Source organism: Mastomys coucha, unplaced genomic scaffold (genome assembly GCF_008632895.1).
Source record: "Mastomys coucha isolate ucsf_1 unplaced genomic scaffold, UCSF_Mcou_1 pScaffold15, whole genome shotgun sequence".
Classification (NCBI taxonomy): Eukaryota; Metazoa; Chordata; class Mammalia; order Rodentia; family Muridae; genus Mastomys; species Mastomys coucha.
Window position 1 is genome coordinate 2,960,632 of NW_022196897.1, and position 18,469 is coordinate 2,979,100.

The following is an 18,469-nucleotide window of genomic DNA, read 5'->3' on the forward strand; positions in this document are numbered from 1 at the left end:
TTTTTTTGCAAAGGGGGTGAGATCATCTCACTATATTGCTTAGATAAATACACAAGACTCATGTGAGCATACAGCAGGCATTCTGTAAGTATGCACTTTAGGAATGGTGACTTTAGTAGCTATGTGTTCTCTGTGCTCAGCATAAAGGGAACCCTATTCTATGAGGCACAGCTGCAGCTTCCCCAGTGATGCCCTTCACCTTACCACCTCACCCCCAAGTATACATTTTGTGCTAACATCCTGGCATACTGTCCTCCATCCTTAGGAATTTCTTCCACTTGCTTTTGGTGGTCCTCTATCCTCGATCCCTTGTCATCTCTTTAGCTTCACCCTTACATTCAATTTAAACACATTCTTCAATCATATCCCTAGAATGATTATCTTGACTATCTAAAACAGTCTTCAACCAGCCTACTTAACCAATGACGTAAATGTTAAGGACGTTGCTGCTGTTGAGATGGGGTCTCACTATGTAGCTGGGGCTGAACTTGTACTACAACATGCTTCATCCTTCCAAGTGCTGGGGAGATAAGTTTGCCCTATGCTCGGCCAGGTGACCCTGAAAGCTTTTGCATTGTAATCTTCTGGCCCTGCTGTTGCTCTTGAGAAGTCTAAAGCCCTGTTTTCCTCTGGAAGGTTTTTGTTTTTTGTTTTTTTTTTTCCAGGTTTCTGGTTCCTAATGTGATGGGATTTGTGTCTGGTATGGATTTTAATAGGTGCTAGATGGCTTTTAATATAAAACTCCAGACTTCTAATTCTGGAATAAATTTTTAAGCATATAACTCTTTAAAATTTGAACTGCTGGGCAATTTTTTACTTTTCAAGTTTCCTGTCCTATTTTCTCTTTGCTTGTATTCTTTCAGAGGAGCCCTAACTTCATCCTTTCACCCTTTTAATTTCTACTGTCATTTTTTTTTAATTTCTAAAAGCCTTCTTACTCTTGAGGTTTTTTTTTTTTAATTATTTATTTATTATATGTGAGATATGAGTACACTGTAGCTATCTTCAGACACTCCAGAAGAGGGGGTCACATCTCATTAAGGATGGTTGTGAGCCACCATGTGGTTGCTGGGAATTGAACTCAGGACCTCTGGAAGAGCAGTCAGTGCTCTTAACCACTGAGCCATCTCTCCAGCCCACTCTTGAGTTTTTAAGCGTAAGTTTTGTCTCAGTTCTATGAACATAATTAGCCTTCGAGGTATTACTAGAGGCTGGTTGTTTCCCAGCCTCTCGTGTAAGACATGTGCAAGGGCGACTACTAGTCATGCTCTTATACTTACGGTGACTACTAGTCATGCTCTTATACTTACGGCGACTACTAGTCATGCTCTTATACTTACGGACGGGGCAGACAGGCCTAAGCAGCACGGTCTGTGCTCCCAGGCCAGGCTTTCTGGCTTCGTGTTTCCCTGTAAGATACTCTTGCTTAGTATTTTATATAGGAGACCAGTGGTGTGCATACAGTCGCTGTGCTGTTAGTCCAGAAAAGCAGCCTCCTTTCTGACACCTAGAGGACATATATGTAACGAACATAAGCTGGGCTTCCAAAAGGATGAAGATGCAGGATGAGAACTCAACTGTCAGAATCATTTTTCCCATGCTATCTAATGAGTCCCAGTCAGGGCCCCTAGGATGTATAGCCTGTAGGTAAGTCGGTGGTTTTATACCAAATCGACAAGTAATTCTTACAGGCCACTTGATGTTCTGGCCTCTCTGCCTTTAGAACAGACTTCCAAGCCAAGCTCCTTGGTTTCGGTCTTACTGTCACCCGCTTCCTTGAAAGAAGACTCTAAGTCTGTCTTTGTCTTACATTTTTCTTAATTCCTGTGTAAATGTTCCCTGATTACTCAACTTTCCCAAGTATGAGCTGCATCCTATTTTCACCCTCCGTATATTTATTTCTGTGCCATATGAACCCTTTCAACATCTTACTGCTCTCATAGGGTGCACGTACTCCTCATATCATACGGTCACCATTTGGATTCCGTGCTCATTCTCCATCTCTGTCACTGGATTCGAAGTTCTCTGAAGAAAGGCTGGTCTGCCACCTTTTTTCATGTGTCACGACACTGTACACAGGCTAAGACTATAGGTAGAAATCTCAGTTGGATTAATAGTAATCTTTAGTTTTGTTTACAGTAACACAATGTAATTTATAAGTCTTCCTGTAGTTTCTTCTTTATTATTCATCACCAAATATGGACCTCTTTCTAGTTTTGGGGACAATTTAATCAGACTTGGTAAGCAAATATTAAATGCTGGGCAAGACAGGTGCATAATAAATTATTATTTCTCCTACTAATAAGTCTGTTTTGAAACATGTATCTGTGTGCATAATACATACACACAAATATAGGTATATGTTTGTACTTACACATGCAATTTCAAGTTTATATATATTTAATGTGTTTTGTCTGCATGTACGTATGTTCATCATGTGTGTGCTTGGAGCTCATAGAGGTCAGAAGAGGGCAGTGGATCCCCTGCAACTGGAATTACAGATGATTATGAACCACCACGTGGGTGTGAGAAACCAAACCTGGCTTCTCTGAAAGGGCAAATGATCTTAACTACTAAAGAATCTCTCCAACTCCTTTTATGTATACTTATATATGAATCACCCTTTAAATTTTTACATGCATGTCTGCTTTATTAGATTAATAATCTTAGGTTTTCTTTTTTCTCCAACAGTATATCCATCACAAGAGTCACTGCTGACATCTCTCTCGCCAAACGTTCAGTATTAAACAATCCCAGTAAGCATGCAATAATAGAAAGATCCAACACAAGATCAAGCTTAGGTAAGTCAGCCAAACCAATGAGCTTAATCTATTTAAATATTCCTTACCTACCAGTAACAGTGAGCAGATCTGTAGAGAATAACTGCAGGTACCATGTAGAAAAATCCACATCAACAGCTAGTGTAGATTATTGAGAGCACAAATCATCCCACCTGCTATTAGCACTGTGGTCTGTTTCAGGAATGCTCATTGAACACTTACATCAGTGGTGAGATCATATTCAAAACAGTATGATTTATATGCGGGACTGACAACAGAGAAAGCCAATTCCTGTCTGTCCTGAGTTACATCAGTATTTTTATTTGTATAAGCACTGTGGGGACTTGAATGTATTTGTTGGGATGTGGCTAGAAATTGTTCATTAGCACACAGTAAGGTAAAATCCAGACCTTCCAGCAGGTGTTATATAACTTCTTGAAGCATGTGCTCAGTGTTTAGTTACTAGTACACTTTTAACTATTATATTGTTAGGTTTAGGGTCTTAAACATTTCTAAAAGTTGTCAGGCATATTTAGGTTCACTTAGTTCTTTATTTATGTAAAATATGTAAATCCTCTGGGAGGCAGGGCTTTAGCAAACACGTTTTTCAGTTACTCTGAACTATAATTATATACATAGGAAAACATCTTTAATACTTCGTAAAAACTCTCTTCTGGAGGCCTAGATCTGGAGGGATAGATCAATGAATACTTGCTGCTCTTGCAGAACTGGAATTCAGCTCCTAGTACACATTAGGTAACATTCTCTTCTGGCCTCTATGGGAACATGTACGCATGTCCACACACAATATAAAACTGTTTTGTCTACTGCCTACTGAGCCTTTAGTGATTTTTAGTGACACAAGTCTGAAAATAGATTACAGATGTAGACGTGGTACATATACCTATAACCTCAGTATGTCAGAGGCTGATGCAGAAAGATTATAAGTTTAAAAGCAGCCTGGACCACGCAGTGACCAAAGACACCCCATCTTACAGTTTTGGAGGAAAATGTGATAAATTATCTTATTTGGTACTTAAGGACGTTGTTATAAAAAGATCATTTCATAGATTTAATGAACTAACAAAGCCAAGCAGTTTAGAGTTACCAACAGCAGGATTTTAAATGCCTCCTCTGCCCCATGTATTTTACTGCACAAGTGCTAGGTATCATACAGCATCCTAGAGCCTGAAAGTAGAAGGATGGATTTTATAACGCTTCTGCACTCGGGAGCTTACAACAGCAATAAGGCAAATAAGAGCCACTGGAGTGCAGAGTGAAAACAGTGTTCTTGTGGTGAACTGGTGCCATAGAGCTGATGTTGCAGAAGGTGTAGGCCATGGGGATGGCTTTCCCAGGAGGTGTCCTGAGCTGAGACATGCAGCTTGGAAGTGTGTAGAAAGGAAAGAGGTTGGAGAGAGAATGAGGTGATGATTTGAGACTGGCAATTATAAGGAGCTTCTGGAAAATATGCTACTTTAGCTAAAGTGTATAGTTGAAAGGAGGGAGGTAGAGGGCGTATCGTAAAGAGGGAGAGTAAGGCATTAAGGAACTTGGCAAAGAGTTTATTCTTAAGGCATTAGAGAACCAACCATTGCTAGGCAGTATTATAGGTGCCAGGCTCACAAAAATAAATCACACAAAATATAGATATAAATGAATTGAAAAATCACAGATAGCTGGTCAGTGAGTGACTCATGAGCCCAGGGAGCAGAGAATAACCTGAGGGGGGAATCTCTGAATACAGGGAAGGCCTTTGAGAGGAAATGACATTCAAGCCACTGACACCTGTGGAATACATAGTGCGGGGAACATTTTCAAGTTCTTCTGCCTAAAATAGTTCTAAAGAACTATTTGTAGCCAATATCATTTTATTGAATCATTCTCCATCCAGATTATTGGAGTAAATTGTAGACATATTTTACAAAGTTGATTAATTATAAGTATATAAATTACTACCCAAATAGGATACAGTCCACATATTGTAATCCAGTCTCTCAAATCTCTTATTTTTTACAATTTTTTTTCTTGAAAGAAAACTGGACTACTTATTCTGAAGGTTTCTGATGGTGGGAATTTTGCTGTGTTGCACTGTTATCATTTGTGCAATTATATTCCCTGTGTTTCTTATAAACTAGTAAACTTTATCAGATGGGACATGTAGTATTTATTGTGGCAAGAATGTATCAGGGTACTGTGTGACCAAATATTATTTTGCATTTAGTACGTCAAGTGACTAGGTCGTAGTTTCTCAAAGCATCCAAGTAATGAATTTTATGCAGTTAGTGACTTGCATTTTCCAGAAGAATATGTGAGTTAAAATCATCTCAAAGAACATCCTACTATTAATACAGACAAGTCAAAGAGGCTGAAGCATTTTTAGGCCCCAGTTGGCTGGTGTGAGAGTCCCGTGGACTTGCCCCTCTCATCTTCAGTCATAACTACAAGCTACATGCTGTTCTTTACAGTTCAATTCTAAATTATCACAATTTTAAAATTCAGTCTTTTCATTCAGACTAGCTACATTTTACCCTCACATGGCTAGTAGCCACCAAACTAGGCAAACTGTAGAAATTATCCTCATTATCCCAGATGGTCAACCTGGGAGTCCTGCTGTGGAATCTTTAGAGAGCAGATGAACTGATGTCATTTCCTATAATTCTATGTGCTACTTCTAGTGGGAAACTTCCCGTTGAAACATGAATGTTACAAGACCACTTTAAAAAATAATTTTTTTTGAGATTCTAATTTACTTACAATATATGTCTCCCTTAGCTTTCCTCCCTCCAAACCATCCCACATATCCCTTCCCTCTCTTGTTTAAATTCATGGCCTCTTTCTTTACAAATGTATTGCATGCACATGTGTGTGTATGTATATATTTATATATATATACATATATATAAATATTCCTAGTAATATCAGTAGCTACACTTGTAAAGTCTCACCAACTTGACTGCCCAATTGTGAGCTGGACAAGGATGACATCAATGAACAGAACAAACTGAATGGAGAAAAGCCCAGGAGGCATCAACCCTACACAAACGACTACAGGCAACTGAGAAGAGCTGGAAACTAGAGAGGTGGTTCTCCCCAGGGCAGAATAGGCCAACTGTTCAACCTTGAAAAACATACATACAATTAGCATTATATGGACTGTACAGGTTATACTTAGGATTATGTCTTCATTGGTGGAAAGCAAGAGAACTGCAGTTTAGGCCAAGTTTCTAATAGGCACCCTCAGGCCTCTTTCTTTATGTTGTATATCTTTATGTAACAGATGGCCCAACACAGGTAAGCTCATGGCAAGGAAAGGTGGTACATTTGGTACTGGCTGAAAGAACAGTTCCTGCAGTACTAAAGGTGCGAGGAAAAAGCCCTTGCCAAAGGACACCTTTAACCAGTTACATTGACTATAATCATTAAAATAGCAGCTGTCCTGCTATCACTCTGGATAAAGAAATAGCGTGTCACTTGATTACAACTTTCTGTAGTTTCAAATGTGTCCTTTTCAATAAGCAAACTCTGTTTGAACGTTTACAGCGGAAGTTCAGAGTGAAATTGAAAGGATTTTTGAACTTGCAAGAACACTGCAATTGGTAGTCCTCGATGCGGATACAATTAATCACCCAGCTCAACTCAGTAAGACCTCTTTGGCCCCTATCATAGTGTACGTAAAGATTTCTTCTCCTAAGGTAAGCAGGCTGCACTGTTTTCCTATATTCAGATATTACTGTCCTGTGTTTTCTGTTGTTCCCCAGTAGTTAAAGGCTATGCCTTTATCATGGACATAGTTTCTGAAAAGCTCCACACTAGTCAAGAAGTCTTATGAGAAGAATGAGCATGGTTAATGTGTGGCTCAAAGCAGTGGTCTTAAAGTGTGAGTTATGGATCACTGAAAGGACTTCAGAGGGTTTGTGATGGGGGAGCTGCTACAACAGTACCATTAGGATGTTTCTTTCCATCACTCTTGGCATCTGTACACATGGAGTTCTGGGTGTCCAAGCTTGGGTACAGAGTGTAGCAGCAAATGCATGCGTATATTCTCATAGTTACAGACAACTCCAGAGCAGGTTTCATGTAAGAATGAACTAAAACATTTGGCTACAGAACACAGTAAACTGTCTCAAAGACAAACACGGATGCCACTGCATTGGGACCTCAGGACTACTGACTGGATGCTAAGTACCTAGCAGATCTTTCCTTAAGCAAAACCAGTCAGACTTCAAAATGAAGCATTTGCTGCCAACAAATAGCAATACTAAGCAATGAAGCATGAAAATGTGAGGATCATAGAGAACTCCAGGAGTGAGCTTATGAGTCAGTCACATAGGGAACGGTCCAGCAGAATTTCAGGACAGAACAATAATACCAAGCTACATCAAGCTGTTGTTCTACGGAGCTCCTGAGTTCTCATGGCCACAGGTCTGTATAGCAACAAATTTACTGGACTTCACCTGCTTACTCTCTGATGAGGCACCTAGCACAACCCCTTTATTTAACAGTGTATCTCTGTAATGGGTCTCCTTACAAATATCAAGAAAATCATATATTATAGCATACTAGATAAAGAAGCTGATATTTCAGATTTCTTAAAAAGTGATTTTTACTTACTTGTGTTTAAAGCTTGCAAGAGACTTATGGAAGCATGTTAATTTTTTGGTTTCTCAATGATACATGCTGTTCATCCAGGGACAAGTATAATACTCTGTAGCTCACCCAAGTACAGATATTCCTGATACAAACCCATACCTTTTCCAGGTTTTACAAAGGTTAATAAAATCTCGAGGAAAATCCCAAGCAAAACACCTCAATGTCCAGATGGTAGCAGCTGATAAACTGGCCCAATGTCCTCCGGTAAGTTATCTATATGATCCAAACAGCTTAAGAGATTAGACCTACATTTTAGAAAAAATGTAGTTACATATCTGTGGAAAGAGGCTCCTCGTCACTTACAGTGACGTTCACTCTAAAGAAGTATGCCAGAGCCTGTGTGACCATGCATCTTGACTATATGTAGGCCAGGTATTGGTCACTCTTCCAAACACACTACAAACATCCCGTGCAGACCTCACTTCCTATTAAAGGACTATGGTTTGTAAGATGAACCTCTTCAGAGTGTGGGTCTTATCCACTTCTAGCTACATGCAACATGTTGTCTGAGAAACTGAATTGAACCATGTAAAACTAAACACTGAATTTCATGTATAAGAATGCCAGTGTGAGCATGCTTACACAGTGCACGCTGAGGTCAGAGGATAAACACGAGGTACTGGTCTCCACCTCCCATCTTGAGATATCTCGTGGTTGGCCAGAGTATACGATAGGCTAGCTGGATGGCTAACTTCCAAGATTCTCTTGTCTATACCCCGTGTTCTTGTAGGAGTGCTAGGATTACCAAAACTCAATGTTATGCATCTAGCTTTGGCATGGGTTCTAGAGATCCAAACCAGGGCCCCCACAGTTGCACAGTAAGCACTTTCCCAGTGAGTTATATCACCAACCCCAAACTGAATTTTTAAACACTAAGTTTCCCAGAAACACATTCCTACTTTTTTACATATTATACTTTGGGACTATAGATCCAATCTAGTATTCATTCAAGTATGACTATTTCAAAAGCTATAAAAGATACAATTATGAATTTGACTAAAGTAATGTTACATTTCTTGATCAATAATTTTAAATCTTCAAAAGCAAAGGCCCCCATCCCTCACTGACCTTCCCCACACTGAAGTGTTAAGTTTTGATCATGTCAAAATGTCAGTAATTTGGCCTATTCTGCCAAAATGCATGAACTAATCTTGCCTCATTAGGTTCCAGAGCTTTCTACAGTCTATATCAAGCACAAGCACCCTTCAAAACTGTTTAGATTTTTCATGTTTTTCTACCATAGTATCAGTTTTTCACAACTGATAAATAACTTCTCTGCATTGCTCTTACCAATCATCTGACAGTCCATTTTTGAGGAGTTAAACCATTCAGTGTTTTAATTAAGGATTTGAGGACCCCCCTCCACACACACACACACAAAACACACACACACAAAACACACACACACACACAAGCTAAGAGAGTCAGCCAATGGAAAAGGAAATATCGGGCAAGAACAAATAGGCAAGGAAAAGGACAAGAACAAATGGAAAAGGAAATATCGGGCAAGAACAAGAGGCAAGGCCTCTCCTCTGCTTATGGGTTTGGGGAGAAGACAGAACTTGGTCCTGGGTTGCATAACTGTACTAACTGAAATGCTTACTTTAGCAGGAATCATTCGATGTGATCCTGGATGAGAACCAGCTTGAGGATGCTTGTGAGCATCTGGCCGACTACCTGGAGGCATACTGGAAGGCCACCCACCCTCCCAGCAGTAACCTCCCCAACCCTCTCCTTAGCCGGAGTTTAGCCACCTCAGCTTTACCTCTGAGCCCCACCTTAGCCTCTAATTCACAGGTAAGAGCACTTCCTTTTATGGTCTTCACAGAGAATCTAGGCTGCCTCAGCTGCTGCCCCTAAGACTCGGTTCCAGAGAAGAAACACTGTGCTTGATCTACCAAGCTACAAGAAGCCCAAGTGCCACCTGACCAAGTCCTATCAGTCTAGTATGAGTTGTGTGCATGTAAGCAAAGAGCTGTGAGCTGAACACACGACACGGCTGCCTCTCCTCTGAGCGGGCTCTAGAATAGTACATGTCCCATGTAAATACCCCATCTTAATGCGTTTGAATATACTCAAGCAGATTAGTTACGACTGTGCTTATAAGATATGGTACCAGTACTAGAATCACAAAAGACTATAAAAGACCATTCCTGCCCCTTCACTGAAACAAAATGTCACAGGAACACAAGTCCAGTTTAAGTTTTGCCACCAGGGGTGAGGTGCCTAAGCTGGGCTGGGCTTTGTTTCAGCATTTTGGTACTTCAAACAGACGCACTTAGATGATACTGCTCCCAAGACACATTAGTTCCTCAGTTGATGCTCTCACGTGTGTCCCTTTGCTATAGGGTTCTCAAGGTGACCAGAGGACTGACCGCTCTGCTCCCCGGTCTGCTTCCCAAGCTGAAGAAGAACCTTGTCTGGAACCCGTCAAAAAATCCCAGCACCGTTCTTCTTCAGCCACACACCAAAACCACCGCAGCGGGACAGGCAGAGGCCTCTCTAGACAAGAGACGTTTGACTCTGAAACCCAAGAGAGCCGAGACTCCGCCTATGTGGAGCCAAAGGAAGATTATTCACAGGAACATGTGGACCGCTATGTCCCACATCGTGAACATAACCACAGAGAGGAGACCCACAGCAGCAATGGCCACAGACACAGGGAGTCCCGTCACCGCTCTAGGGACATGGGTCGAGACCAAGGTCACACTGAGTGCAGCAAACAACGAAGCCGGCATAAATCTAAAGACCGCTACTGTGACAAGGAGGGGGAAATGATATCCAGGAGAAGGAATGAGGCTGGCGAGTGGAACAGGGATGTATACATCCGCCAATGACCGTGCGTGTCCCTGCCCCCAAGCCTTGTGTATCATCCTTAAGCAAAATCTTTGGGGGCTACATTGCAACCATCTGTGATGTCTTGTCTATTTTGTATTGCTGTTGCTTCAATAGCAATAGCATGCAATCAAGTATTACTATACATTCTTTTGCAAGTACCACAGAAATTGGCCTAGTACAGCTGCAGTCCTCTGTCTATATCCTGAACTCTTCTAAAGCTGTTTGGGTAGCTGCCACCTCAACAGAGTGGCTCCAGAAATGTAGTTAATGAATCCAGTGAGCCAGATGCAGTGCAGATAACAAGTGGAATTTCTCCATATTTGTAATACCCAGATACCTGACCTGTCTGTCATTCTTTCATGGACCACTGTTTCTTGCTTGTACCTCTGGCTGACTAAATTTGGGGACAGATTCAGTCTTGCCTTACACAAAGGAGATTATAAAGTTAGAATCTATTTTCTATGTACTAGTACTGTGTACTGTGTAGACAGTTTGTAAATGTTATTTCTGCAAACACCTTATTATAATTATATATATGTATATATATACATATATATGTATATATATATATCAGTTTGATCACACAATTTTAGGGTCTTAATGCCAAGTCAGCAGATTTGCTTTATGAATCACAGGGACTAGACATGCCCACATTCAGGAAATTTCTAATATTGTCTAGACACCTCTCCCTATTCTCAGAGAGGGCCTGTACATACTGTAAATATGTGTGATTGCTTGACTTGAGCTTTGATTTCTGAATGTAATCCCATCTGTGTACGTTTTTTATTTTAACCATAAATTATGGTAAATGTAACCAAACTCCAGAGGTTTTTCTACTCCATACAGTCCACACTGATTGTGACAAACACCTTCTTAGCAGCTAGTGTCTGTTGTAGTCACCGCACTGGAGTATCCACGCGGAGCCCACCATGTGCACATGCGCGTGTGAGTGTGTGAGTGTGTGAGCGGCTGAGATGAAGTGGAACACAGAAGACTAATGCGGAAACCAGAGACTGACGGCTGAGAGTTCTGCCCACCTGGCTTTGTACTTAACTGTGTTGTATGTTGCTTTCAAACCCACTGAGCAGCCAGGGAATGTGAGGAAGCTTGCTGCCAAAGGAACTAGGGAAGCGCTCGACGCTGGCTCCTTGCTCTTGCCCTTCAAGAGAGGATACATGGGCATCTTGTACTGTGAGTGTTCCACTGGAAATGGACAATCTTTGTGTGTCAGAATATTTTGTTTTAGTAAGAAATGTTTACACAGCTTGTGCAATTATTTCGTAGGGAAATAAATTTTTATAACTTGTCCCACTCTTCTTTCTAAATGTGCCTACTGCTCCTGTTTACCCTCAGCCACGCGCTCTTCTTCCCCCAGCACCAAGCTGAGCAGCTACACGGTCAGAATCTAGAAGTGCTTCTTATAACCAAAGTTCTTGCTAAATCTTTAGAAGTTATCAGGGTAAAATAGAATGACTTGAAGCAACATAGCTGAAACATTTCCTTCTACGAGACATCTCTGAAGGAGAACCTAGAAGACACTTTCTTCTCGCCTGAAATTTGCCTGTGTTAAGAAGCTTGTGATGATCTTAGTCAAGGCTATACAATCTCTGTCTCTCAAGCGTCCAGTGCTGATAGATAGACAGACAGACAGACAGACAGACATATGATAGATAGATAGATAGATAGGCAGGCAGACAGATAGTGTATTAGCCTCACGAGACCCTAGCATTCAAAGCCTTTCGCAGGCAAACATCTATCTGTGATTACCCAACCAAACTGGTATATTACTAAAACAAATCATGGTTACAATAAATATATTTTTGTTCTGTTTCCTGGTTATTTCATATTCTTCTGAAATATTATTAGGCATTTATGTGTAAAGCAGTTTTACATTTACTACATTACCCAAGAAAACTCAAGCATTTAAAACAGGGGTTACATATATATTTTACCAGTGGTTTACCTGCTTAGCGAATGAACATTTTCCTTAGAATCAGCACTATACTCTAATAGAATTTACACACTCTCCACAGTCATTTCTGACCCGAATTCAGAAAGCACTCATCACAGACTCTGAGCAGTGATCTACTCCCTTCCTATGTGTGCGTGTTTCATCCAGAGGAATGGCTGAGACACCCAGCCTTATGATGGACGGTGTTTGTTGTACCTGTGCCTGCAGTTACCGTGCATCCCTTTCACAGACTCGTTCTAATGCTGTCTGTCCATCTGCTTACTGTGAGCATGTGTGTGCACATCACAGCTTTCCTCTACGCTGCCGAAGGATCTGACACAAGACACTTATGTGCAAAAGCACACATTGGGGCTCAATGAGCAGTGTGTGCTTGACCTCCGAAGGAAGATGGCTGACTTACTGACTACTGGGATGTAACAGTGCTCTTTTCACAATCAAAAGTTTGATCTTAACTGACTCAGTAGTAGAATCCTGATTTTTCTGTAGTCAAGCCAAGAAAAGCTGGGGATATAGTTAATAGTGTTATACTCTTGTGTCCGTTACTTCAGATTTTCCTGTGCTTTCTCAACTGCTAATTTACTTACTGTTACAAAAAAGGTGCTGCTAAAAGTAGGATATCTTCAGTCATACTGTTCTGCAGACAAAAACCACATTAAACATGTCCGCTCTGCATCCCTGTTCAACACTCACTGTCATGACACTGAACTGTTTGATGAACTTGGTTTAAAGTCATTCATTGGAAACAAATAAAGAGCTGGCTTCTGCACTGTTTACCATTGGTATTAATTGCCATCTTAGGAACAAGAATACTACATTTGACACTTAACATGTGGGATATCTTCATCTGGCCAATGCCAATAACCTGGTATTCTTTTAGTAACCTTCCTTCAATATCTAATTTAAGGAAAACAAAAACCAAAAGCAAAAACAAACAAACAAAAAAACCAAGGTAGATGTTTAAAATGTAAACCAGAGGTTTTTTTTTCCCCACTTTAGCTCATCCTGTAGGGTAATTCAGATTCACATTTAGAAGTTTATTTTTAAGAAGACTGATAGCTTCCCTGTCTGCTGGAACATGACACCATTTCTCCTTGATTGCTCTGCTCTTATTCCAGTGTCATATTACTGACTCTGGGTCTTACTGTTTTGCTTCATTTTGCTATATAAACTAAAATCTAACACAGGGTTTTAATTGAAATGTATTTATCACCAAATAAATGCTTTTTTCTGCTTTCATAGAAATAATCTATATTAAAACTAAGTATGCTAAAAAGATATGTTAATAGCCTTCCACATGTTCCTGATTTCATTTTTGTGTCCTTGAAGAATATGTGGTTTACTTTCAAATCTGAAAGGAAGGAATTCACCGAAAATGGCTTATGTTAGGAATAATGTTACAAGTATTGTGTGTGCTTGCTGTTCTGAATACATGCAGAGTTCTCCTGTGTTGGCTCTGTGTGCACTCTGGCATTGACTAGAATGGGTAAAAAGTCTGACACTGTGCAGGTGCGCTGCTCGGCTGTTTCTCTCCCATTCTCACCCTAGGTTAGTACATTCAGACATGTAGAGAGCAAGAAAGGAAACAATGTTTATGGGATTGCTTAAAATACATCTTAAAAACAGAAGGGCTACCTGGAGTCCAGAAACAGACGTGCTACTGAGAGATGGTGTATCTCTTTTGTCAAAATGGCATCTCCTGGACACAGGCAGAATGAAAGATAAAAAAAGGCTTGCTTATATACTAGAATCTTAGGAAATTCAAGATAATTTTTCATATTCCATAATACCCACTGACCATCTATTCTGAAGCAGTGATAAGAGAGAAGAAAACACATTATTTCTCTGTCCTGGTCCATTTCCCAGGTATAGGAGTGTGCTCAGGGTACCACAGTAAACTGGAGTCACAATGTGCTGAGAGATATGAGTACAGGTACCTGGATGTGGAGAGCTCAGGGCTGTTCAAAAGAGATTTTCTCCAGGAAGAAACCACCCAAAGGCTTTACCTGATCCAAGAGCTGCCACAGTCAGGGGGGATGCGGCAAATCACTGAGAGACCTTCCTACAAGGAGAATAATGACTAACAATGGTTTCCGGTTGTGTGTTTGACATGCTCAAAGCCCAGGAATTTGGAAGGGTGTGAACAGAAGGAAACAGCCAGTCTGGGATGTTCCACAGAGGCCGTGCCATGTTGCTGGGTGCTGGAAATCCTAAGAGCTTATCTACAAAGCAGGACCACTGAAAGCAGAATGGCCAGAGTAGCAGGGTGCTTGCTCACGTCTGCAGGCTGACTGAGCTGCTTGTTTTGTCCAAGCTGAGTTTAGATTTGATTAAGAGGAGCTCTTATTCCGTCTTCATCTATCAGACATAGACGCCTGGTGCTTACGCTCTGTGAGTGCTTAGGTTCATCAAGAAAAGCAGAGGCCCAGTGGAAGGTCAAGCCAGGTCTTAGCTCTCAGTAACTGCTTTTTTCTCTATTTCTCTATTATTTTGCATGACGTCTGTTCTTGAAGATGATAAAATACAGCCAAAATGTGGAGTACTCTCAATGGCCATTTTAGCTACAGAGTGCACACCTGCACTTCACCTTTCAAAGTATTATTTAGCACAAGTCCAAGCTTTATTTAAAAGTGACCTGAGGACTGGTGAAATGGTTCAGCAGGTAAAAAGGACTTGTAACACAAGCCTGAGGATCTGAGTTTGAGCCTCAGAGCCCAAGGTAGAGGACAAAAATTGATTTCCAAAGGTGGTCCTTTCACTTCGACATGTATTCCACACACATACTCAATACATTCACACACATACTCAATACATTAAAAAAAAACAAAAAACTTTAAATTAAAAAGCCAGATTTAGAATCAGTAAGCAGAGAGAGACAGAAGCAAACTCCGGCAACAAGCCTCCTTACCTCAGTTGTGATGAGGTCAGGGTTACCGTCCATGTCCTGAAAATTTATTAAAGAAACCACAGTGTCTTAGAAAAATAAAATAGTTTTTCATAACCACTTGAAAGGCTTAGAGGTTTATTCTTTTGTTTTTAAATTACTTTTTTGCATAGAAAGATTTAATTTTATGACATTAGAAAGACTAATATTTATGAGTTAAAACTGAAAGTATATTCCAGACCCCCACAGGCAGCAACCCCTTCCCTTTCATAAAGCATGAGGCTGATTATCTTTTCCCAGCCCCACCTTCCCAGGACTACTTGTGTACACTGCTCCTTCCAATCCCAGGGAAGCTGTTAGCATCATCCTGTTTCCTGAGCAACCATGCCCTCACTCCGTTGGCTTGACAACACTTTGGTGTAAGAAAAAGCACCGCACACAGTCTTCAGGATTTTCATTTCCGAGAAACCTTCTTTTCTGTGCTTTGACATTTTAGAAACTTTGCAATAAAGAAACCTATACAGTCCTTGTTAGCCAGGCAAATCATGTCTTCCCTTCTGGCATCTCCAAGAGCATCAGTGTCTATGTTCTGCAGTGGCACAGCAGATGGATCAAATCGCTGCAGCTGTTTCAATTGCTCCAATGACAGGCCAGCTCCCACCATCCCTTCTCCTCCGATCTGTGGTTCCTGTTGGGAAGAAATGAGCAAAACTGGTTGACTATACTACAGTTAGTAAGTTGCCTCTATATAGCTTAAGTAAGAAAAGACAGACCAGTTGTATGACCTCTTCCAGAATCACAAGTGAATACACTTGCCTTTGTGGGATTCAAATGCCAATCTGAGGGTGGTAGAAAACCAGCAACATATGGCCACCTGATGAAGGAGTTCCTATTTATTTAGGATCCACCATGCTTATCAAGTGTTGTGACATTATGAAAGGCCTGAATGTTATGATTAGATGCTTGTAGACTTAAAATGCAGCTCTAATATATCTCAGCTATATGACCTAAGCAAGCAGCTTTACCTAACTCCATTTACTCATATATAAAAATAGGTTAAATATCTAGTTCTGAAACTAAATAAAGACAGCACTATAGGGCCTCGTGTGACATAGACAAATGAGCAGTACATTTCCTCATTCTCTTATAGTGAAAGGAGCCAGCTCCAGAAACATCTGAAATGCCTTTAGCCATACCAATTATATGATGAAAGTTTTTTTCTTTAACACACACATGAGAAGAACACATATTAGAAAAGGATATATGAAGCATGGCTACGTCAACTAGGTTTTAAGGAATCTAAAAGAATTCAGTCATTTTTGAAAACCATTAGTGCCAAAGATCAAGTCCCCAGACAAGGGTTTGTCCACTGGTGGAGAAGAAACAATTGTCCGGTAGGCATCCGTGACAGTGAAGGGGGGATATTCCATTACTTCTTCACACAGACGCCATGGGAACTTTAAGATGTTGCTTTTATTTCCATGTAATGATCTTAACCTCCCAGTGCAGGGGCCATTTCTAGATTGTTTTAACCTTTATGTTGTGACTGCCTGTTAAAGAGTTCAGCAAGAAGCCACATCAGATGCTCAATGTCTCCAAATATTAGCACCTCTATAGACATAAATATCTCAAAATTGAATCTGTCTTAATAAAAATCCTAACAAAAAGTCATGTTTGTGCTAACTAACAAAACAAACTAGAAATAGCTTTTAAAATATCCTACATTAGTGTAAAAGTATAAAAGGGGACGCTTCCCAACTGTAGCTTGTTCCCATTGCTAGTCTTCTAATATTCTACAGTGCCCTGAGTTTGATGCTGCAGGAGGGGAAAATGTTCAGTCTTTTCCAAATCAGAAACATGCAAGACTGGGAAGGAAGGAAGGCTTACAGAGGACCCAGCTCGGCTCTCAGCATTCACATGTGGTATCTCACAACATCTCTAACTTCATACTCAGGGGATTATCTGACTTCCGTGGAGCAGGAATGCACATGACATACACCCATACATATGAGCAACATGTGTCTAACTAAAAAGAAAAGGACTTTTTTGAAATACAGTTAGTGACAGCAAGTGGAATAAACAGGAGCAGAAGGATACCCAAGCCCTGCCCCAGTTTAGTAAGATGGCAGACTGCAGAGAGGGGAAGTGAATCTGGTCATGTGAATCCCTGTGATTAGTCTAAACACGCCGACACTCGTGAAGAGAGTGCTTCAGAGCTCTGACACAGCCCTCTATAAAATGCCATGTCTGTCAGTGTACTTCACACTTTATCTAATAGTGAAAGGAGCCAGCCCCAGAAACATCTGAAATGCCTTTAGCCATACCAACTCTATGATGAAAGTTTTCTTCCTTAACACACATTATAAGAACACATATTAGAAAAGGATATATGAAGCATGCTTTATTTATCTTATGTTCTCACCTGGGGTTGAAGCTGAAGGCAGGGGAATGTTCTGAGGGCCCAGGCAACTTGCTCTTCATTTTCTGCCAGAGTGATTGTGCATGTGCTATAGACCAGCACTCCCCCTGGCTTCAGGAGTTGGACTGCCTAAGGAAAACAGTGATCAGACAATGCGTGCCAAGACCCAACAGACCCCAGTAAGTTATTCAGTGGCACATGAGGCCTTGCAGGCATTTGATGAAAATAACGGATTGCCCTATATGATAGGATCTCTTCCTGTAGTTAGACTGCAATGTGTACTTTACAGACTGCATGCAGCCTTCTCTGGAGCCTCAAGACACACATAGACTCTGACTTACACAGAGACCCTTCACTTACCTCCCCTCCCATGTTATCCTTATGGCCAAAAGTACAAACTTCCATCTGTAGAGACCTCTTTTCTGAATCTGTATGTACTAAGTTGTCTTGTCAACATTTCTGGGATCTCAGCTAATGTGTGCCCAAATAAATACTTGCCATCCTCTGAAATCTGCTTGAACAGCTTTTCTGGCTTCCCAAAGTTCCAGGCCTGAACCTCAGAGCACCATTTATACCTGAAGTCCTTTCACCTTCCCTATCCAGTCGTCAGCTGCTTTCAATATCTAATATGGAGATGACTCAGTGGGTAAAAGTGCTTACTGCTCTTGCAGAAGACCCATGTTCAAGTCCCAGCACCAATATTATGGCTCACAACTGCCTATTAACTCCAGGTCCAGGTGATTTGAAACTTTCTTCTGACATCTGCTGGTGCATGCACAAAACATGTCACATATACATACACTCAGGCACACATATATACACATAGAATAAATAAATATGTGTATGAATACACATTCACAGAGAGAGAGAGAGAGGCAGAGAGAGGGAGAGGGAGATGGACAAGGATGGGGAGGGGAGGGGGAGGG

General features: G+C 40.8%; 2 protein-coding genes across 15 annotated transcripts in view; one reads left to right on the forward strand and one right to left on the reverse strand.

Moving 5' to 3' along the window:
• The window catches only part of Cacnb2 (calcium voltage-gated channel auxiliary subunit beta 2), a 376,672-nt gene extending 365,093 nt beyond the window's left edge, over window positions 1-11,579 (forward strand). For all 9 annotated transcript variants that reach the window (XM_031369058.1, XM_031369060.1, XM_031369064.1 and 6 more), the window contains 5 exons: window positions 2,692-2,801; window positions 6,324-6,475; window positions 7,542-7,637; window positions 9,042-9,230; window positions 9,782-11,579. In XM_031369058.1, the coding sequence (XP_031224918.1) occupies window positions 2,692-2,801; window positions 6,324-6,475; window positions 7,542-7,637; window positions 9,042-9,230; window positions 9,782-10,270 (1,036 nt within the window). In that variant the 3' untranslated portion in view covers window positions 10,271-11,579. The remainder of the gene's footprint in view (window positions 1-2,691; window positions 2,802-6,323; window positions 6,476-7,541; window positions 7,638-9,041; window positions 9,231-9,781) is intronic.
• A 3,649-nt stretch (window positions 11,580-15,228) lies between these two features.
• Nsun6 (NOP2/Sun RNA methyltransferase 6) overlaps window positions 15,229-18,469 on the reverse strand; it is a 51,464-nt gene continuing 48,223 nt past the window's right edge. For all 6 annotated transcript variants that reach the window (XM_031369071.1, XM_031369072.1, XM_031369070.1 and 3 more), the window contains 2 exons: window positions 17,547-17,672; window positions 15,229-15,812 (listed from right to left, as the gene is read on the reverse strand). In XM_031369071.1, coding sequence (XP_031224931.1) covers window positions 15,579-15,812; window positions 17,547-17,672 — 360 coding nt within the window. In that variant the 3' untranslated portion in view covers window positions 15,229-15,578. The remainder of the gene's footprint in view (window positions 15,813-17,546; window positions 17,673-18,469) is intronic.